This window comes from Stomoxys calcitrans, chromosome 4, assembly GCF_963082655.1.
Source record: "Stomoxys calcitrans chromosome 4, idStoCalc2.1, whole genome shotgun sequence".
Classification (NCBI taxonomy): domain Eukaryota; kingdom Metazoa; phylum Arthropoda; class Insecta; order Diptera; family Muscidae; genus Stomoxys; species Stomoxys calcitrans.
In genome coordinates, this window is record NC_081555.1 from 6,434,435 (window position 1) to 6,458,585 (window position 24,151).

General features: G+C 40.3%; 1 protein-coding gene across 1 annotated transcript in view; it reads left to right on the forward strand.

The window, feature by feature from the left end:
- Nucleotides 1-24,151, forward strand: part of LOC106082497 (unconventional myosin-XV) — a 70,093-nt gene that overhangs the window by 31,005 nt on the left and 14,937 nt on the right. Inside the window, exon 4 of the mRNA XM_059368360.1 lies at nucleotides 501-7,517. Within this exon, the coding sequence (XP_059224343.1) occupies nucleotides 501-7,517 (7,017 nt within the window). The remainder of the gene's footprint in view (nucleotides 1-500; nucleotides 7,518-24,151) is intronic.

Here is a 24,151-nt window from a genome sequence, read left to right on the forward strand (position 1 = left end):
TGCCATGCAATATGCAAACGGGTATGGGAAGATTTTCTGCATTGATTCTTTGAAAGCCAAGAAGAAGAAGAAGAAGAAAACAGCAATTCGTACTTTAATTGTGCTCTACTAAGCCTTCATTTGATCTGCTTGCTACTGTTCAATGCGTATTGTGCGCTTTCATTTGGAACCATGGCAGCGTTGTGGCTCTATAACACCCAGTCCAGCGCCTTCTCCCTCCATAGCCTTGCTTTCGCCACATGTGTTGAGGCGCCAACGGCCACCAAGTATTGAAGATTTTCCCAGCCCTGCTGATAACACAGAAACCTTACGTTTGAAAGTGCTCAAAGATCAAGAGCGTAAAATGAAAAACCGTTATCCCCAAAGTGTTAAGAAGCTATCGACAATGTGCAGTGATGTGCTGGTAAAATACATGGGCGCATACACAGTAAAAATTTATGCCCACACAATCTGATTCTTGTTACAAAACTAAGACCATTAAATTCCGTTTTTTATTTCAGGCTCAAACTTTTGCTCTGCAACCGGGAGAAGGCAATCTGAGGCCTCGACAGGATTTGGGCAATAGTGGCGTCGAGGATATGACCATGCTGGAGGATTTACATGAGGCCTCTCTGCTGTGGAACCTGCGTTTGCGTTATGACAAAGGCCTTATCTACACATTTGCGGGCAGTATTTTGATAGCCATCAATCCATACAAAATGTTTCCCGACTCCTATGGCCTTGAGGTGGCCAAACAATATGCTGGCAAACCCTTGGGAACCATGCCTCCTCATCTTTTTGCCATAGGAGCTGCAGCTCATGCCTCCCTGCCCTCACCCCAAGTTGTGGTTATTTCAGGAGAATCGGGTTCTGGCAAGACAGAATCCACCAAACTGGTCATGCAGTATTTGGCTGCTGTGGTTCCGGGAGGAGGCTCAGCCTCGGCAGTTATTACCGAACAAATCCTGGAAGCGGCACCTTTGCTAGAGGCTTTTGGCAATGCACGCACCACACGCAATGATAACAGTTCTCGTTTCGGCAAATATTTGGAGGTGTACTTTAAAAATGGTGCTATTGTGGGAGCGAAGATCACCCAATACTTGTTGGAAAAGTCGCGCATAGTAACCCAGGCTCCAGGAGAGAGAAACTATCATGTCTTCTATGAAATGCTGGGTGGTCTATCGGAGGCTGAACGCACTAAATATGGCCTATTGGAGGCCGATAAATATTTCTATCTCAATCAAGGGGCCACTGATTGTGCTCCGGGACGTGTGGATTGGGATTCGCTGCAAAGCGCCATGCAAGTCTTGGGCGTTTCCGAGGGAGAACGGGAAGGCATTATCAGAGTTTTGGCTTCCGTTTTGCATTTGGGCAATGTGTATTTCCATCGCCGTCAGCTGAGACATGGCCAAGAGGGTGTGGAAGTTGGCTCTGATGCCGAAATCAAGTGGGCCGCCCATTTATTGCACATCTCTGCCGAAGGTTTACACAGATCCCTAACCAGTCGAATAACTGAAGCTCGCTCAGAACGTCTGCACACACCTCTGAGCATAGATCAGGCCCTCGATTCCAGAGATGCCTTTGCCAAAGCCTTGTACTCAGGCCTCTTCAATTGGCTTGTGTCCCGCATCAATTCCATAGTCCAGAAGGGTGGCACTCATGATGCCCACCGTATATCCATATTGGATATTTTTGGCTTTGAAGATTTGGCTGAGAATTCCTTCGAGCAGCTTTGCATCAATTTTGCGAACGAAAATCTTCAGCTCTATTTCAACAAACATGTCTTCAAACTGGAGCAGGCCGAGTATTCGCGAGAACGTTTGGAATGGACCCCCTTGACTTGGGATGACAATTTGCCAGTTATTCACTTATTAGCCAAGAAACCAGTGGGAATTTTCCATCTGCTTGACGATGAATCAAATTTCCCTCGAGCCTCCGACATGAGTTTCCTGGAGAAATGTCACTATAATCATGCCCTCAATGAGTTGTACTCCCGTCCCCGTGTGGGAGCCCAGGAGTTTGGTATCACCCACTATGCCGGCCAGGTGTGGTATTGTGTTGATGGTTTCCTCGATAAAAATCGCGATGCCTTGCGCGGTGATGTCTTGGAGCTTTTGGGATCCAGTAAATTGCAGTTGGTTTCCGATCTCACCAAGCAATTACGAGCTCAACGTGATTCTGGCAAGACCTTGCCCAAGGGAAACAATGGTCGCTTCGTTACAATGAAACCCAGAACTCCCACTGTGGCGGCACGTTTCTCCGACTCTCTGCAACAATTGCTGCAGTCCATGGGGCGCTGTAATCCTTGGTTTGTGCGTTGCATAAAGCCCAACAATGAGAAGCAGTCGTTGAAAATGGACATGCCTTGTGTGCTGCAACAGCTGCGTTATTTGGGCATGCTGGATACCATACAGATTAGGCAGAAGGGTTATCCTGTGCGATTGCGCTTCCAACATTTCATAGAACGATATCGTCATTTGATGAGAACTCCCCTGTCCCGGGGTACCCCGTATCGAGAACTATGTCGTATGTTGCTGGAATCCATGCCTGGTACTGGCATTGATGGGCCCGATTATCAGCTAGGAGCAACCAGAGTATTTCTCAGGGAAGCTCTGCATCGCATGCTGGAATCCAGCCGTTCCGATCGTCTGAAGACGGCAGCTGTGGCTATACAGAAACATGTACGCGGCATGCTAGCCCGTCGTCATCTAATACGCAAAAAGAAAGCAGCCACTCGCATTCAGTCCCGTTGGCGTGGTCATCGTGAGCAGGCGAAATATCAGAACCTGCGCAAGAGTGTAACCAAGGCTCAGGCTTTGTGGCGTGGAAAAATGGGCCGCAAGCGTGCTGTTAAACTAAAGGCGGAATACCAAAGGCGTTTGGAGGCCCAAAGGGCCCAGAAGGAACGAGAAGCCAAAAAGCAGGCCAAAGAAAATTTGGAACGCAGTCAAATCTCCTATTTAGATATCCCAGCCGAATTGGCCTTCATCTTTTCGAAAAGCGAAGGTTGGACGCCCGTTCACGGGGATAGACATTTGGTCAAAGTTGTGGGCACTGTTCCGGGACCTCCTGTGGCCGCTGATCTTCCCAAGGATTTGGATCAATTCTCATTTGGAAAATTCAGCTCGGTGTATTGTAATGGCATGCGATTGGCGGCTCGCCGAGAGCCCATCACCACCCCATTCCTATCAAGGGCTGCCTCTAGAGATCAAGACTTCCAAGATTCCTTGGCTGTTTTCAAGCTGATCTTGCGTTGGACCAATGACAAGAGTATGGATGGCAACAAGGAAAAGGTACTCTCCGATTACATAGTCCACAAGGGCTTGTCCTCTCGTGGTTTACGCGATGAAATTTTAGTTCAGCTCTGCAATCAAATCTACAACACCGACGAAGTGCAGGCTCAACGTCTATGGCAGTTGATGGCCCACTGCCTGTCTTGCTTCCAACCGGGGCCGGCATTTAGCAAATATTTGATGAAATTCATAGTGGATAATGCTCCTGATTCTATGAGGGAAATGCTTTTGAAGAAGATTCTTCGGAATACTCACTCCACCTATGCCAACAGTTGTAGAAACTTCACCCCTTCGTGGGTGGAATGGAGAGCAATATCGCGAATGTCAGATATTGCTGTATCCTTGACCATGCCCGATGACACCAACCAAACGGTGGCCATAGACTCGTGGACCACATGTGAAGAGGCTGCCTCACTGGCTGTCTCCACTCTGGGCATTTCCAATCGTGGTTGGACTGTAGTGCTGGATGATGGTAAACTAGTCACCGACTCTTGTGGCTTGGACTATGTCTTGGATTTGATTTCGGAAAAAGAGCTTTGCCCTGCCTTCCCAGCTTTGCGTAGTGATTTGATGACAACAGGTGCCAAATTTCATCGAACTATTTTGCCTGAAGGCGATAGCAGTACTCCAAAGAGGCCTCAAGTTCCCCCACCAGAGCCTCCCAAAATGAAAGCAACGCCTCCCAGCGAGTCACCCATCTCAGATTCGCATGACGAACAGCCCATACGCAAGAATTCAAGAAATATTTTGTCTAGGAGCTCAGCCTTAAACGATCGCTACTTTGAGCAGGAGAAATCCAGATCAAAATCCTTGGATGATCTTTTGGCGGGAGATGTTACCGATTTGGATGCTGCCACTGAGCCAGAGCCCTTGGCCGAAATGGGTCTTTCGGAAAGTCGCCTCAATGAAAGATATCACTCGGCAGAACGTCTTACACCTATGGGCAAGGAAACAGCTCCTCGGTATCAAAAATCGCAATATGCTGGTCGTAGATCCCATGGGGGATCGCATTCAAGCAAATACATGGACAAGTCGGAATATGCCACCAGATCTTCAGCCATGTCAGACACCAGTGAAGCTCCTTCGTTGGCTTCTCATGTAAGAAGGGTGCGTGTGCCCTCCCAAGCTTCGGATGTAGATCAATTCTTGGATGATTTATTCAGTCCAGTATTGGATGGTTCTTTGGATGAACTCTCCGATGCCAGATCATTGGCCGCCAGTATTCGAGGAGGAGGAGGGCCTCCCCCTACCTCAGCAATTGTAGAAGAAATTGATTTCTTTGAAGCTCCAGATTGCGGTCACCATGAATTAACTTTGAATGCCCACCAGTTGTCCTGCAAGATAAAGGGTGGCGGTGAAAAAGGCCATGAGGAAAACGCTTCAGCCAATTTGGATGACTACATAACAGGGCTTTTTAAGCCAATTTTCGTCAACGATGCTGTCAAAGTACTGACCGAACATTCCGAACTGATTGAGACCATTAAGGGTGGCGGTACAGCTCAGGCTCAAACCTCCGCAGGCAATGCGTCATTCTCCAGCTCCCCCAGAAGTCCAGTGTTGAATAATTCAGAAAATATTCTACAGCTGGTCAATATACCACCCGATTCGGATCCTTCCGCCTACCAACACCAAGTTCAGAGAGCTTTTCTGCAATCGGCCATGGCCCAGAATCTACAAATTCAGCAGCAATTATTGGCCCAAAACCAGGCATTGCAAACGTTACTCAGCCAGCAAGATACTACGGTGGCTGCTGGCACAACTTCACCACCTCCCATACCTCCCATAATGCCTGTGGTCAATCATGTGAGTGCGACCACAGCGACATCCAATAACATGACGGCAAAAATCAGTGTCATGTCCAATGAAGCTCCTCAGCAAGGGCGCAAACAAAGTGTCAAGAATCGAATTTCTCAGTTTTCTGAGAATGATCGCAATCGCAAAGCGTCTTCGGACAGCGGAGGATCGTTGATTCCACCTCCTCCACCACCACCCATGCCACCGCCCATCGAAGTCAAAGATCCCTCGGAGACAAGACACTTTTTGGACCCGTATGGCAGGGCAAAAACTGTGCGCATTGGCAAATGGCGCTGGCCTCCACCCCAGGATGGTCCCCAATTTGAGACAGAGGAAGACTTTTTTGCTTTCAAAATGCGCCAGCATCAGCGTAAGAATACACCACAGTCCCAGTTTCACAGCAGCAACGGCTCGTTGTCAGGCTCAGCCATTGAGTGGGAGGAATTTGAAGTCCATGATAACTCCAAAAGTCCCTCGCCTGTGGTTTCAATGCCTGTGCACACCACCCAAATGGTGCGCACCCAAATCAAGATTGAAACTGGCATTAAACACAACTCCAAGCCGGTTATGGAGCAGTCGCCACCTCAGCAAACTGTGGTGACTACAAAAACCACCAAGAAAAGCTTTGAGATTGGAGCAGATCGTCCTCCACCGGGAAGTGTGGGCAAGCTTAAGTTGAGTTCTGAAATGCGCCAACGTTTGGAACAGGTTACCGCTGGACATTCGGTACGTTCTACAGTCAGCACCAAGTCGGAGCAAAGGACACCAGCCAAATTGGAGGATACCAGAAAGATGATGTTGCAGCAACAGCTCAGTGGCCAATTCAGCAACATGATGACCTCCAATACCACGGTGGACTTGCATACCGTGCGCTCCCACATCGAACGTATGGAGGAGAAGTTAGTGCCTCCTCCCTCCTGGCCATCGCATGTACCACCCGCACCAAACATACCAGCTCCACCACCACCTATAAGGCCTCCAAATGTAGCGCCTCCCGCTCCACCACCAGTTCCCAAGAGTCCTCCCGTACACATGCTCGAGACGGAGGAAAATGAATATCGTGGCCAGGCAAAGGATGTGCCGGCCTTTATTCAACGTCAAGATCGCGATACCTTTGGTGTAAGACACAATTGGAATGGCTCCGACGATTCCAAGGATGCTTATGATTCATGGGGTCGCACTGAAGCTGCCAAACTGGATATGGTCTATGAGAAGAGCTACAAAAAGGAGATGAAAAATGAAAGGGAACGTTCGCGCTCTAGGTCCCGTTCTAGGGACCGTGATGATTTCTCCGAGTCTGTGTGGGATCGTGCAGAGGTTGAGGGCCCTGCCTCCAGTGGCAGTGATCGTGAGAGAGAAAAGGAGCGTGAGAAACGTGAGCGAATATATGAAATGCGTCAGGTCGAACGTGAAAAGGAAAGTCACAAAGTTTACCAGCCAGCACCGCCTAAGGTGGTAACGGCCACCATTGAGAGAAACACGGATCGCACAGACAGCTACAGCCCAGTGATGGTGGGAGAACGCAAGTATTCCTACCAAGCCATGGTATCGAACAAGAAGCAGTCCCTTCCAATTTCGCCGGCTCCTATTGTGCCCACTATGTCTAGCATGCCCAATATGTCGCACATGTCGAATATGTCTACCGTATCGCACACCTCCAATGTGGCCAATGTCTCCAGCATGTCTCACATATCCAACACACCGGCCACCTTCCGCACGCACATGGCCCAAAAGTATGAAAAGGAAAGAAAACGCAAGACCTCGGCTTCGACCACAGTGTCACAAAGTACACGACGTGACGAGGAGACTGATGGCGCAGATGAATGGCCCCTGCCAGCCATACCAGCGCCAGTACCTGCTCCAGCCTCTCTAAAGCATCCGGCAAATGCTTGTCTTACCTACAACAGAGTGCCATGGAAGTTAAGGGTACGCAAAGAAGTCTTCCATCCCAACGAACCCATTGGACCTCCCGTGGCTTTGGATCTGCTCTTTGCTCAAGTGTCTGCGGATGTCTTTGGTTTAACTCCCTCACTGCGTATATCACCGCAGGAGAAAGTGGCTGCCATTAATATGCTCAATGGCCATGGGGTGACGGCAGAGACCATACGCAGCCAAAATGTAAGGGCCATAGTCAAGCGGCATCTCATTGATATGGCGCGCGAGTGGCCTTTGTACTTTGCTCGCCTCTTCCCTGTGCAGGGAGCCCCACAATATCCCGATGTTTCTATTATGGGCATATCACACAATGGCCTTTATTTGGCACGACGTGATGCTGACTATTTAATTGTGGTCCAGGCCATACCTTTTGCTGAGATTCAGAATGCAGTGACCCTACCTAGGCCAGCTTCCCTACAATTGAATATGCGCAATGGTAAAAATGTGGCCCTGCATGCGGTGCGAGCAGCAGCCATACAGGCAATGGTCACCATGTTTGTGCAGGAGTTTAGGAAGGTAAGTAAAATGAGTTTTTTCTTATTCGTTTAACAACAGAAAAAGATTGATGGAAATTACTTTCAAATTCATGAAAATTCAGTTCAGTTTGCTTTGTATGCTGATATTCGGGAAGTGGAGAACACCGGTTTTTTCGGCCGTAGTTTCTGATGATTAATTATAGCCATTGACGCCTTGCCATAATTCATATGTGAAGCCTTTTGTGGGTTATAAAACATGTTGGCTATATGGTGGGTTGGCGATTGCAGCCAAGGCAAAGAAGATATATGGTGCATTTTACGATGTTTGTACCTTATGCTCTATTTTTCTGCCACTAACATTGATGAATAGATGTGGCAAAATGAATGCAGATCAAACACAAGCATCAATGTTGCCAGGTTAAAGGCGTGAATTTTCAAAAATTGAAGAGGTTCAAGCCAATTTTGAGTTTGATAAAGCAAATCTATAAACCAACTAAACTGGGGGCTATAAATTCATATTGTGTAGATCCTCTGACTTCATTTAAACTTTTTTGTACACTCCACCATAGAATGAGGATATACTAATTTTATTTGTAACAACTTGAAATATTCGTCTAAGGTCCCATAAAGTATATAAAGTAATGATCATCATGACATTTTAAGTCGATCCGTCCGTCCGTCTGTCCATCCGTTTGTCGAAAGCACGATAAATTTCGAAGAAATAAAGCCAGCCGCTTGAAATTAATGAAGGTCGGCTGGGATTGTAAATGGGCTAAATAGGTCCATATTTGTATATAGCTCCCATATAAACCAATTGCTCGATTATACTTGTTGAGCCTCTATAGGGCGCAATTCTTATTCGATTTGGCTGCAATTTTGCATTCTATGACTTCCAGCATATGTGCCAATTATGCTCTGATTTGGTATAATGCCTGGCTTGTCCGATTGAGCTTAAACTTTGCATGTGGTGTTCTTTTATGACTTCCAACAATCGTGCCAAGTATGGTTTGAATCAGTTTATAATCTGATATAGCTTTCACACATACCGATCTCCCAATTTGCCTTCTTCGATTGGGCAGAAATTTTGCATGTCATGTTGGCAAAATCGTGCCAAGTGTGGTTTAAATCGGTTTAAAATTTAAATGTTTGCCTGACTTGGTATGTAGAAATTTTAAGCACAAATTTTAAGTGGTGGTGGGTTTCCAAGATTCGGACCGGCCGAATATAAAGCTGTTTGTCTTGTATTTGCTTTAATAAATCTTCTCCAGGAAATGTTTCTTATAATTAAAATCAGAAATATTTATTGTTGGCATATGTAATTGCATCTCTATTTTATTGCCTACAAAATTGATTGCCTTGATTAGTTTACGGGTCAGTTATTTTTTTTTTTTTGCATGAGTTTTAGTTTAATTAAAGTTATTCTTTCTTAATAGCATTGCCATTATTTTCAGTTTACAAATATTGAAAGCCATGTAGTTATCTCAGCAGGATGCCTGCCAATACACACCAACCGGTATATCCTGATTTCTGTTCGAATTTGATTTAGGTGTTTATGGCTTTTGTTTAAATCAAAGGCATAAATATTCGTAAAATCGATTTGTGGCCAATGTCTTATCCAACAGTTTATTTTTTTTTGTTTTGTGATGAGTTAATAGTGAATGGTAAATGCACCGTAAAAAATAAGAAATTTATATATTTTATGTTAAAATAAGCCAAACATGAGTCTCCACCATGCGAGTTATCAAATGTTTAATAAGTAAATCTGAACAGAATAGAATACAAAAAAAAATGTTTGTTCCCAGTTTTTAAAGAAATTCAATAAAAAATACCCATTCGAAATCAAATCTGTTTTGTGTTAAAACTAAAGACACGTACTTGGTAATACGAAGAAGCAGACTAAGTTTCCTAGATTAGTAAAAATGGCTAATTTCCCCATGAAGATGCCATTGAGGGAACAGAGGCAAACTTCTTACATATCAATGAGTACTGTCCGATTCAAGTTTAAGTCAATGATAAGGGGACTCCTTTTTATAGCCGAGTCCGAACGTCGTGCTGTAGTGCGACGCCTCTTTGGGGAGAAGTTTTTACATGGCTGCCATACCATTTTTTCAAATGGCGTAGGTCCTCACAAATGTCGCCAGCATTAGGAGGTGATAACCTCCGCTGAAAATTGTTTCTGATGTTCTCGCAAGGATTCGAACCCAGGCGTTCAGGTTCATAGGCAGACATGCTAACTTCTGCGCTACGGTGGCTTCTAGATAGGCACCCAATTCAAATCCCTTACAAGATATATGAATGAGACAATATGATAATTAATTACTGAAATTAATAAATTCTTTTTTTAATGTATTGGGTTGCCCAAAAAGTAATTGCGGATTTTTTAAAAGAAAGTATATGCATTTTTAATAAAACTTTGAATGAACTTTAATCAAATATACCTTTTTTACACTTTTTTTCTAAAGCAAGCTAAAAGTAATAGCTGATAACTGACAGAAGAAAGAATGCAATTACAGAGTCACAAGCTGTGAAAAAATTTGTCAACGCCGACTATATGCAAAATCCGCAATTACTTTTTGGGCAACCAATACTTTGCTTTAAACTAACGAAAGACTTAAGACACATACATTTTAATTTTATATAAAGCAGCATGCTATTAGTTACTGTTTGAGTTGGGCGACAGCAGGGCTGCCAGCATGAAATATTAGAAACGTTCTTTACTTCCATATGCAATGTTCCATAATGTTCTTCTCGGTATACATATCCGTTCAACTTTTGACTCTATCAGTTTATAGGCCTGCTCGGTGAAGCTCTCATATAAACCGATCTCCCGATTTGACTTCTTGAGCCCCAGGAAGCCACAATTTTTGTTTGTTTTAGCAGAAATTTTGCACATAGTGTTCTGTTGTGATTTCCAACACGGTCCAAATCGGTCGAGAACCAGATATAGCTCCCATATAAACCGATCTTCTTGAGCCCCTGGAAGTTGCAATTTTTGTTCGATTTGGCTGAAATTTTCCACATAGTGTTCTGTTATGACGTGCCAAGCACGGCCCAAATCGGTCAAGAACATGATTTAGCTCCCATTTGAAACAATCTTCCGATTTGATTTCTTGAGCCCTTACAAGCCGCGATTTTTATCCGATTTGGCTGAAATTTTGCATATAGTGTTTTATGGTAAATAAATGTGAATTTTTTTAATATAATTTAAAAAGAAATTTTGGTTTTCATACAAAACTAGCCGTTTTACTTGACATTAACCTAAACTGTCTATTGCCTAGAGTGTTAAACCTTCAGGACCATGTTTCCATCTCTAATCCAAATTGTTTAAATTGTTTTTGGCATTTTTGCTGCTGGATCAAATTTGAATGTAAGATTTGTACTCTACCACCAAAGTCTTTTCCATTTGAGTCCAATATTGTTCCGATTGGTCTACATGTCAGTTTGGGGGGATTTTCTGGCGTTGGGATCTTAATCCCAAATTTTGATGCTTGTTTGTTTATATGGGTTTTTGTGGGTAAGGTAGCCCCCGAATCTCGGTCCCACTCTACTTCCAATGACCTTTAATTTGAATCCTATATTATTCGGTTCAGCCTGCATGTTTGTTTGGGGAGTTGTTTTTAGCGGCCCCAGACACTTTTCCTGAAACTCGGATACTTACAAACTTCTTAATTCAAATCACATATTTTCAGGGTCAGCCCACATGTTTAATTGAAGGGGCTTTCGGGGTCCACGCGGTCTTAGAACTTGTCTCCCTATATTAGTATCAGATTCATAAACTACTTACAATAAAATACCTTTAATTGTAGTCTCATTGTGTCTCATTGGCCTCCACGACGGTGTGGCGACGGTCAAACTTGATATCAAATTTTGATAACAGATTTGAGCATCGTCTCCAAATACCTTTCATTTTATACCCATATTAACAAAATCGGCCTACATGTCTGTGTGGATGGTTTTTTTGGCGTTTTTGTATATATGGGTAAAAGGGAGGGAGCCCGGTATATCTTTGGTCGGTCGCTATAAAATGTTATAGTGGTCTTAAAATTGTCCAAGAGAGACTAGTTAAAGTCTAACACTAATGGCTACCTTAGATCTCATGACTTTCATTCTTTCATTTTCAAAATTAAAGACTTATGACACTTACGTTGTTTTGATAAACTTATAAATAACTAGTAACGAAAGGCTAAAATCGGGCGCAGCCGACAATATAATACCCCACACCACCGAGTCTACCCTGTATATAACCAATGTCTAAATTTGGTCAGAATTTAATTTTGTATATTTACTGAATTATCGAATTAAACTGCAAGATGTTTTTACAATAGGACCTATATTCTGGCTACAGCAGTTTTAAAGGCGGATATCGGCTAAAAAATATATACGGGAGCTACATATAAATCTGGAACGATTTTGATGAAATTTTGCACACACATTGGGACGTCAAATAGAACATCTCAAGCTAAATTTTGCAAAGATCGAATCAAAATTGAGGCTTATACAGCTTTAAAATGCCAAATCGAATGAAAGATATATATATGTGAGCTATATGTAAATCTGAACCGATTTTTTCTAAATCACCAAAAAAGTGCCTTGTGCCAAATTTTACGACAGTAGGACATGAAATGCGTCCTGTACCTTTATTATAAGCATATATGGACAGACAGGCATAGCTAAATCGGTATACTTATCAATGGGTCTAGCTCTTCTGCTTTTTAGCGTGTCAAACAAATGCACAAAGTTATAATACCCTGTACCACAGTATTGGTTTAGGGTGTAAATATATTTTGCTTCAGAACCAAAAGCATTTAGTTAGCCAAATTTAACATTTTTGGATTTTTTTCGAAATCAAGAAAAATAATATCGATTTTTAATTCCTAAATATTCACGTCAATATCTGACCGCCTCAGGGTGTTTTGTTTACAACACTTGAAGTATATCGGAATTTATGTAAAATTTAAAATTTCTATATCAGTGCTCTTGTTGGGATTTCTAAAAGAATAGGTGTTCATACGAAAGAGGCGTATACTTAATATTTTGTCTATTAATCTCCCTTTTCATATGTGTGATCTAATTTATCATCTCTATTTCTTTGAGTGTAGTGAACTAATTACAATATTGTACTTCACATAGCTTATCACAAAATACACATGTTTGCATTTCTTTTGTTGTTATTGTTGTATTTGGTATGTTTAAGCTGTGGCGATTTTGGAATGGAAATTGCAAATGAAGATTTGTTGGTCATTCATGCTCAACATCCCCGCCCCAAACTCTTTTATCTCCACCTAAAGACAAAACAAAACAAACCAAAAAACAAAAACAGAGTTAATACAGAAATGAGTAATAAAAAAAATAATAAAAACAAAGCAAAAGCCATACATACTCGATTACAAGTTGACTATGAACGACATGGCGCATACATACATATGTGGATGAAAAGGGGGTCTATGTGACTGGGGATGGATGAATGAAACTATGAACATAGGCTTTTACAATAATACTAAAGAGTGTGTCGCGTGTGTGTGTTGTTGTTTAGTTTTTTTTTGTTGATTTAGTTTAGTTTGGTTTGGTCTTAGTTTAGCTTTGAATGTTTAGGCTTTTAAACGCATACTGGATTATGGATCAGGTTTGAAACATGGTCTTTGCGTGTGCACATCAATGGTGACTCTGGCAATCGGTACTCAGACACAGAACAGCTACTGCAACAATACAACAAAACAAGCAACAATTGCAACGGTAATATCGAGAGACATGCATATGATGGAGAACATCCATATGCACATTACTCAAATGCCAAATGTAGAGTGAGTGTGAAACAAATCGAAGCCAAAGGTACACTGATAGAAATAGAACAGAATTGAGAAATTATTTACATGAAAAAGCGATAAATGCTTTTTTACTAAAATCTATGCTTTTTCTTCTAAGGCTACCTAGGCATTCATTTAATTTTTTGAGTAAGGGAATCAATTTTCGTGGAATTGCCCATATGTTAAAATCATAAAGTTGCGGTTTGTTTGATTTGTTGTCTTTTACCTATGAAGATTCAAAAATTGAAGAATCAATTTTCCTAAAATTATCACAGAATACCCTCGACGTACCCTCGTCTTTACCTTAATTTAAAAAAAAACATGTTTTGGAAAAACATATTTGGACCGATGTATAATCGATGTAAGCGAAACTTGTGGGAAAACAAAATCACGAATTTGTTGAAAAAAATTTGAAGCCAAGCTTTAGGGGGGAATGCCACACCCAAAAACGCCGCAAACGGACATGTTAACCATTTGGGACAATATGGGTATCAAAATAAATGTAATTAGAGTAGAGTACAAATTCGACATGTAAATCTAGCCTTAAGGGTCTGGGCATCCGTTGCGATACCAAAATACCCTGTAAACACATATGTAGACCGATCGGGAGAATTTGGATCTCATATGAAAAGTCTTTGGTAGTAAAATATGAATTTAAAATAAAAATTAGAGACCTTATATACCCTATACCATGAGTCGCACTTTCCAAGCTCGATCAATGACTTTTTCAAATATATAGGATCTAATTCAAAATGTGGGCTGACATGGACCGTACTTGCAATGGCCGTTAGGTTAGGTTGAAAAGAGGGTGCAGATATTAATCCGCATGGGGCGGATTAATCATGTCTGCTATTGTGTCCCCACCTAAGTGCCGATGTCTGTTAGGCGCGAAAGCCGGGCAATGACATAGGAAATGCTCCAAAGTCTCATCATCTTCCCCGCAAGCCCTACACATGCTATCACTTGCCGCATTTACATAAGTGAGCTCGATATTACATAAGTGAGCTCGTAGTCCTATGTGTCCCGTTATGATACCGAGATCTATAGTGACCTCCTTCTTACTTCCTTTCAGCAATAGCCTCGTCTTCTCACGATTTTATCCCCCCATAGGATGTTCGGCGTCCTTCCGACCATTTCGCTGTTCCACAGGGTTGCATGCGCATCCGTCGGCCACCCCTTAACTCGGTCATGTCCGTTAGAAGCCATACAAAAATACCACGTTTAAAATGTCAGGCAAATTTTATACAAATTGTACTTTTAGAGGCTTCAGAAGTTAATCTGGCGATGGGAGCTATATCAGTTATGAACCGATTTAAGTCATACCTAGCTTGAATCTTGATAACAAAAACTCTAGGTGCAAAATTAAAATTTCATCCATATCGGAAAATAGTTGCGCCCTCTAGTGGCAAAGGAAATCAAACCGATAGATGCAATACTAAGCAGAAACGGATAATAGTTGCGCCCTTTAGGGGCTCAAGAAGTCAATTCGGGAGATCGGTTTATATGGCAGTTATATCAAAACATGAACCGATTTGGTTCATTAACAATCCCAACCACCTTAACTGATAGCTTTACTCGTTCGAAAGTTAGGCCCCGTCAGCTTTGTGACACGCAGTGGAATAATATACAGATCTGTCAGAATGCCGCCCTTCGAACTGCGACGGGTTGCCTCCTCAGTTCTCACGTGGACGAACTCCATCAGGAGACAATAATCCTACCCGTGCAAAGACATAACTACATGCTGTCTAAGCAATACCTTTCGAGCTGTTACCGCAAATACCATCCAAATTCTCATCTTGTGGATAGGTAATCGCGGCCCAGAAGCCTTAAAGTAGATCTACATGGTCTAGAGCGGTAGGTCCAGCGCTACAAGAGAGAAACTCTAGATCAAGCGGTGTATCAAGCGGGACTAGACAACATTCACGCAGACACGGTAGCAGATGCAGTAAATAGCTACCGGGTGTATGTAGTCCTTGGAGAACGACCGCATCCCATTGCACCTGAAAAAATTGACCTCCACCGGCAAGCCTGAGCAGTTCTGGCTCAATTACGATCCGGCTGATGTAGGCCCCTCAATTCCTAAAGAGCAAGGATTGATGCCAACGTGCATGATGTATGTCCCGATTGTGACCAGGTACCACACGACACACTTCACCTGTTTTACTGCCCAGCCATACCCATTCGTCTTAGACCCAGATCCCTCTGGACGCACCCCATCTTAGTCGCAGAGTTCCTGGATCTGGACACTCAACAGAATCAAGCAGACAAAAGTTAGAACACAACATATTGCTACAACAACAACTAATATCAGCGAAAACGGATAGAAATTGCGGCTTAGATACTAAATCGGCAGATCGGTCTATATGATAGCGATATCCAAATACGGTCCGATTTGGGCAGTTTAAAACGACGAATCCGTACCAAATTTCAGCTCAATATCTCAAATTTTGAAGGCTGTAGCGTGATTACAATAGACGGACGGAAGAAGGGCAGACACGCGGACATCGTTAACATATTAACGCCTGACCCTCGATTTCCTTGTCGGATTTTGATAAAATTTCATGTGTTCATTATTTAGTCAATACAAATGTATTGACGTAGTATTTTTTTTTAATTTTTTCAACAATTTTTTTTTAATTTTTAAAAAAATTAATTTAAAAATTTTTGAAAAAAGTTAAAAAAATTCTCTTTTTATCTTCTACAACAAACAAGTAAAAGCGTGCTAAGTTCGGCCGGGCCGAATCTTATATACCCTCCACCATGAATCGCATTTGTCAAGTTCTTTGGCCAATATCTCTTGTTAAGTCAACAAAGGATAATGGATAAGAATTGCTACGCTATTTGAACTATACCAAGTCATACTTGGTTTGGCTATTGGTCATTGTCCAAAATTTCAGCCAAATCAGTTAACAGTTGCGTCTCTAGCGGCTCAAGAAGTGAAGATGCGAGATCGGTTTATATGGGTGCTATATCAGGTAATTAACCGATTTGGGCTATACTTGGCAAAGTTGTTGATGGTCAAACCAAATTTCATCCAAATCGGATAATAATTGCGCCATCTAGAGGCTCTAGAAATCAATATTCGAGATCGGTTTATATGGGAGCTATGCCAGGTTACGAACCTATTTGAACCATACTTGGCACAGTTGTGGGAAGTTAAAACAGAACACTTCGTGCAAATTTTCAGTCCAATCGGAAAATAACTGCGCCCTCTCTCGGCTCAAGAAGTCAAGATCCGAAATCGGTTGAACCATACTTAACAGAGTTGTTGATGGTCGAAACAAACCACTTCGCGCAAATTTTTAGCCAAATCGGATAATAATTGCGTCCTCTAGAGGTTCAAGAAGTCAATATCCGAGCTCAGTTTATATGGGAGCTATATCAGGTTATGAACCAATTTAGACCATAGTTGGCACTGTTGTTGATGGTCAAACCAAAACACTTCATTCAAAAATGCAACCAAATCGGATTATATTGAGCCTCTAGCGGCTCAAGAAGTCAAGACTAGAGATCGGTTTATATGGGTGCTAGATCAGGTTGTGATCAGTTGTTGGGAATAAAAATAAAATACCTGGTGCAAAATTTCAGCCAAATCGGATAAGGCTAGAGGTTCAGTCAAGTCAAGATCCAAGATCGGTTTATATGGCAGCTATATCAAAACATGGACCGAGCCCATACAATCCCAACCAACCTACACTAATGGGACGTATTCGTGCAAAATTTCAAGCGCCTAGCTTAATTTCTTCGAAAGACGGACGGCTGGACAGGGTTAAATCGACTTAGAATATCAAGACGATCAAGAATATAAATACTTTGTTGAGCCTCAGATCAATATTTCGATGTGTTACAAACGGAATGACGAAATAAGTATACACCCTATCCTATGGCGGAGGGTATAAAAAAATCATTTTCTTAATATTTGATGACCATTTAACGAAGAAAATTAGATTTTAATGACAATGACATAAAATCTCACCTGCTATCAAAAGTAGTGGGATTATTGCCATATTTTTTTTTGTTTTTATGTAGAACCCATCAAAAACAACACGACACTAAAAAGGTTTCCAGGAATCAGATTTTTAAAATATTTGAGAAAATTTTTTGTTAAATTTTTTTGGATACAAAAAATTGCCGATTTTCGACAAACAAAAACCGGCAAAATTTTTGTTAACATGTTCATTCGTCTAATTTACGACAATCCAAATTTCATAAGGATAACTCTTTTCTAACTTGAGCTTGAAATTTTCTAAGACAGCTCTATTCTTGGGTATTTTTTTGCCCATTCGTCTTTAATGGGTTAAAACGCCTTAGAAAAAAAATAATTTCTATGCCCTACACCACTGCTGTGGTACAGAATATTATGCGTTTGTTTGTAACACCCAAAAGGAAGAGAGATAGACCCATTGATAAGTACACCGATCGACTCATAATCACTTTCTGATTCGATTTAGCTATGTCCGTCAGCCTGTCTATCAGTCTGTCTTTGTGTCTGTCCATGTTAAATTGTGTACAAACTACAGGTCTCAATTTTCATCCGATTGGCTTCAAATTTGGCACAGCCAAGTTTTTCGGCCTAGAGACGAAGCATATTGAAATGGGAAAAAACAGGTTCACATTTGGAATAGCTCCCATAAATGTGTTCGTCCGATTTGTTGTAATAATGCAATAAAATGGTTATTTGTTAACCAATTCTCTCGAAATTTGGTAGGAAAGATTTTCTCTTGACTCTCGTTATTACAGATGAATCGAAGAAATCGGTTCAGGTTTAGATATAGCTCCCACATATATGTTCTTCAGATTTTGGTTAATTTGCAATAATGTTGTCATTTGTCAACCGTATTTATTACAGTTTGAACATATTTGCTCGAAATTTGGTACAAATTGTTTAATAACTCATCTGAAAATATCCGCCGAAGTCCATCAAAATTGATTCAGAATTAGATATCGCTCCCACTTTGTACCTTAAGTCGCCGCCGCCCGATTTTATTCGGTTATTTCGAAAAACATTTTTTTTAAATAATTTTTTTTTAAATTTAAGTAGAAAGTAGACTCTTCAAATTTTGATGGAAAAAAAACAATTTTAGTATTTTAAAATGTTGAGACATTTTTTTTTGTATGAAATACAGAAAATTTTTTTTTTTTATAAATATTGAATATAGGTACCTACTAATTGGATATATATAGCTTCCAGCGACCTTCCGATTTGACTTTTCGAGCCTTTATAAGCTTGTAATTATAGAAGAATATAACAGCCAGAGAAATTAGCCATCGTTTTTCAAGTAAAATTAAATTTTTATTTTTTTGTTTCTTTGTTAATTTTTGTATATAATTAAAAAAGTTCCTTCCCAAATTAGTTACATGTTATGGCAGTTATTTCATTTTATTTTCTTCGCGTGTAAAACCGATGCTTTTCATCTACACTGCCTGCATGTGTGTTGGCTGCTCGTTTATTTTCATCGAAATGGTCAAGTGAAGTTGCTGTTGTTCGATGTAAGGCCACTCTTCTTTCAGTTGAAGAATACATGTCCACCAGTTAACAACCTGGGCAGCGGGTAAACGCGTTTCACACATAAAATCGTGGCCTGGTGATGTGCAAAAAAAAAAACATTACAAAAAGTCACACATCTCCATAAATAAATAACAAAGCCGAGAGTGTTTCCATAATTCAAACTGGCCATTTCGATAACGTTTTAGATACCAAAAAAAGTTTGGATAGAAAAAAACCACCACCACCATCATCGTCATCATCGGTGACGGTTATGGCCAATTAAAAATGTATTATAAAAACAATTGTTGGGGTTCGTCGAGTGCTAGTACTATGGTTCTGTGGTGGTGAAATTATTTGGCCTTTTCCATAGAACAAAAGAAAAGAGAGAATATATAGACATCCGGTTTGCGGAAATAAATGCAAAACATAGAGAAAAGCATAGTCAATAGTGGTTTAGAATAGCCAACGAAGGCTATAAAAGCAATGATGATAGCGTTGAAAAGTTTTAGACATTTTTAGATTTTCAATTAAAGTTGACACAATTTGTGAATGGTGTGTGTTCTGTAACGGTTTAAACAAGGATATTTGGTGAATATCAATTAGTTTGCCGAAAATGTGGCATAAGTCTTAGGGTGTTTCTGTAAGAGTGCTTTAAAATTGTGTGTATTTTGGGTGCAGTTTACAACTTTCACTACAAAACTCATATTACGCTAATACTACCACCAACAATCAGCCATCCAGATCGAAAAAAAAGACGGTGGGACGGACATGTGTAGTCTGCTCACATCACAAATTGGTGCAAAACGTGATTTTGTTTAATCGTCATTATGATTAACCCTGTGTTGGCTGGCGCTTGTTGTTATTGTTTTCGTTTGCCTATGAATGTGTAACAAAAACCAGTAACAACATTATCTAAACTTGCCACTTGGCAGCAGCCTTTTGCCACAACACGAACTCTCAAGTGCACAGCTTCCATTGGCCAAGAGCTTCACCGGTTTCCAGTTTTTGTTTTTTTTTTTTGTTTGCCTCAGCATGTCAGAAAGTCTGCGTTGCAGTAAACCCCGCCACCACCAGCAACAGCACAACAACGGTAATGCTGGTGGCAACGCTCATCACCACTCTATACCTCACAAATTTAGCAGTATTGTCAATAAGGTGGAATCTTTGATCCACAAAATAAATCACGATAAGCCTCAAAACTCCCCACAACAGTCTCTAAAACATAATGGCAAGGGATCGTACAAGGGAAAAAAGCCTGCGGTCAAGAAAACGGAATGCATAAAATGTGATTTAGAGAAATCCCAAAGCCTGGCCCCCTCACTGGACTCTCTGAATAATCTATCGGATAATGAGGTTAATAACAAAGAGGACAATGATGATGATGAGATGCCGGCCCAAAATGGTCGTGATCATCAATTGACAGATTCCGATGATGCTGAAATAGCCCACATAACGGGCACCACGGCAGTGCAAGTGCATAGGCGCATTGAATTGGATCAACTGACCGATGAGACGATACGTGAGTTCAATGAGCAATGCTCTTCGCTTAGCCATGACATGGAATTCTACAATTCTTGGCAAAATGAAGAAGAACTAGAAAAACACCATAACCAGCAGCAACTACAGCATCAGCAACAACAACAACAACAGGAAGAACAAGAAACTTCTAGGCAAACTTCACATCATCACAAGGAAAAACAAAAATCAGTAACACCTTCGTCTTTATCATCATCGTCATCATCTTCTTCTACATTATCATCTGCATCATCATCAACATCATCGACATTTTCTTTGTCCAAGGCTTCAGATACCAATAATAATAACGCAGAATTTTGTGATAACATGTCTGAGGACCCCTCCGAATGGTTGGATAAACATGAAAATGACCAAATGACTGCCAAAGAACAAAACAACTATGGCACCTTGGGTCGACGACCTTTGACCCACATCCAACAGATTGTCAATGATTTGCAACAAAATTCACGCAAAAGTCCCGAGAGTCCCCCAATGATGAATACCACATCATCGACTAATAATAGTAATAGCCCACCTCACAGTAATAGTGATTTGACTGCATACGCTCTCAATCAATTGCCCCAACAAAATGCCAATGGAAGTGTGTCGAAAACACGCCGTTCAAGCGTAGCCAGCAGTGGCTCTATGGGCCGCATGGAAACCATTGTTGAGGAGCCAAGCGAAAATAAAATATCAGTCAAAGAGATATTGCAGCGTTTTGAAACGATGAACAAAAATGAGGTAAACATTTAAAACCATTGAAATAAGAAGTAAAAAATGTGCTGTGTTCGGCCTGGCCGAATCTTATATACCCTTCACCATGGATGGCATTTGTCTTTGCCCGATATCTCTTTATAAGCAAAAAGAGATGATGGATGAGTATTGCTATGCTAGTAGATATATATCAGGTTAAAGACGGATTCGGGACATACTAGGTTTGGATGTTGGAGGACATACGAATAGTAGAAGTCATTTAGGGCCCTCTAGTTGCTCAAGAAGTACAATCGGGAGATCGGTTTATATGGGAGCTCTAACAGGTTATGGACCGATTAGGACCATACTTGGTACGCATGTTGAAGGTCATAGGAAAAGTCGTTGTGCATTTTTTCAGCATAATCAGATATGAACTGCATCCTATTGGGGCTTATGAAGTATAACCGGGAGATCGGTTTATTTGAAAGCTGTATCAGGTTTTGTACCGATTTAGAACATACTTGACACATATGTTGAAAGACATAGAAGAAATTGTATAACATTTCCCCCAAATGGCATAAGAATTGCTCCCTCTGGAGGCTCAAAAAGTATTAGCGGGAAATTAGTTTATATGGGAGCTATAGCAGTTTTCAGAACGATTCAGACCATACTTGGCATGTATGTTGATAGTTCTGGGAGAAGTCATTGTGCAAAATTTCAGCCAATTTGGATAAAATTCCGCCTTCTAGAGGCTCAAGACGTAAAATCGGAAGATTGGTTTATATGGGAGCTATGTCTAAACATGGACCGATTTAACCCATTATTAATCCCAATACACCTACATTAATAGTTCTTGTGCAAAATTTCAAGTGTCTAGCTTTACTCCTTCAAAAGTTAGGCCGCTTTCAACAGACGGACAGTATACTTTATGAGCCTTAGAAGAATATTTCTAGGTATTACAAACGGAATGACGAAATTAGTAAACCCCCATCCTAAGGTGTAGGTTATAAAAATGCATTTGAAGGTATTGATCATAGAAATGGACTAAGTCAGGATGTTATTTGAAAATGCCGTTCAAAATCGTTGACATATTTTTTTTAATTTAAAGAAAATGGTAGACAAGGGCCTGGTCGAACTTGCAATTATTTGAGTTTAAAGTGAAATTAGTGTTGTTAATTTTTTTTTTTTAATCGAAAAATAAATGCTAGCAAAAACGAAATTTTTGTGAACTCATCAATTTTCACTTAAAGTGTTATCATATAATGAAAAACAAACTGTTTGCAACAAGTAATGACAGGCATTAGTAATCATATATTGTGTTGTATGCATTAAGTCATTCTTGCTATTAGCAGCAGCTCACATAGAGTTAGAGATAACTACAATATATAACAATACAAAAAACCCTCAATCTAAAAAATAACAAACAAGTGTTTTTTTTCCAAAAAATCTCATTTGTTGTTTAATTCAATTAATGTTAACTAATGAAATAATTACTTCTGCACTAAATTGCAGCAAAAAGTTTCTCCCCTCAAAGCACCATCACTGCAAAAAAAAAAAAAAATAATAATAATAATAAACCCACTTAATTTTTGCAAACGAATCCATGACACAATTTTTTTTTATCTTTTTGGGCTTTATATGTGCTCTACTCTACTCCTTTTGTCTGTTGTTTTTTTTTTTTTGTTTCTATTTAATTTAAGCCCTGCATCATTAACTTGACTTTTGCTTTTCACAAGTAGCTTGCAGCAAACAAACAATAAACTTGCCTAAATATCTAATTAGGCTATCTTAAATGGTACATCTCAAAAGGGTGCTGATGAAATGACATAAAAACAAAGTAGCCATTTCATAGCCATTTCAACTTTATTTCGCCCAGAGATGTGTAATTTAACACCAGGGAAACACGGTTTTTTGAAATTTGCATAATACGTTACACATATTTTTTTTCGTTTAACCTCTTTTTTGTAGTTTCAGGGAAAAACAATTAAATTTGCGTCTAATTTTATGTCATTTGAAAATTAGCCTTAAAACAAACAGAAACAAAACTAATGAAACAATCAATCTTGAAAAGCGTTTTTAGTAGCAAAGGCTTATAATACAAGTGTTTAAGGCTTTTGTTTGGGTGTCGTAAAAACTTACATTAAATTGAGCTTGTTATTAAAAAAAGAAATTGGTTTTTTGTTAAAAAAAATAGCCTGAGGCAGCACATTTCGTAAAGAGTTTTAAAGTTTCTTTAAGTTAGGCTGGGATAAGTTCCTACAGAAGAATTATAAACAAAACATTGTATTATTAAGGGCTCTTATAAGACTTAATTTTTATTTCTGCGTATAGAGTGATCCAATAATTTTTCTTAATTTTCGGATAATTGTCAATTATGTCTACATTAAAATATGCTTTCGTGGCTTCAGATCTCTATTTTATGGTTTACATTATTTAATGATTCTGATGCATAATTCAAATTCGCTGAATTCTCTCTAATTTTTTAGCTTAGCTTATTAAAAAAGAATTGTTCCTTAAATATTTCTTAGATAAAGTCCGTGATCATGTCGACCAATTTTATCATTTTTTAGTTTGGTAACCATGGTTAGGAAATGCGATACCATGGTCAATTCATCACACATGTAGCTAAAGGCACCAGTCTCACTTTATAACTATAAGAAGTCAATTATCATCTCGCCCAAGAGAACACCTTTTGAGAATACTGCTTGCTCTTTCTAAGTTTTATTAAAAATGCATTTACTTTCTTTTAAAAAATCCGCAATTACTTTTTGGGCAACCCAATATATGGGTCAAATCGGTCCATGTTTTGGTATAGCTGACATATAAACCGATATCGGATCTTGACTTCTTGAGGGAGGGTTTATAAGATTCGGCCCAGCCGAACTTTGCACGCTTTTACTTGTTTTTGTTTATTTTCCATATGTGTATATGACCTTCATGTTATACACATGTTATTTGTGCATTTTTTGGAAGTTCTATCGATGGCTTCGAACGATAGACAGCTGTTGCTCCGTGTGTCCAGGTTCGATTCCCGGCCGGGCTTTGCCGAATTTGTATTTTTTTTATATGGTATCTTGCAATATATTTAATATACCCAGCGTCAGAAATTATTTTGTGTAATTTAAGTTTAAAGTTTGTTTCTTAAGTCTTTCGTTTTTTTTTTTGGCTCAAAGT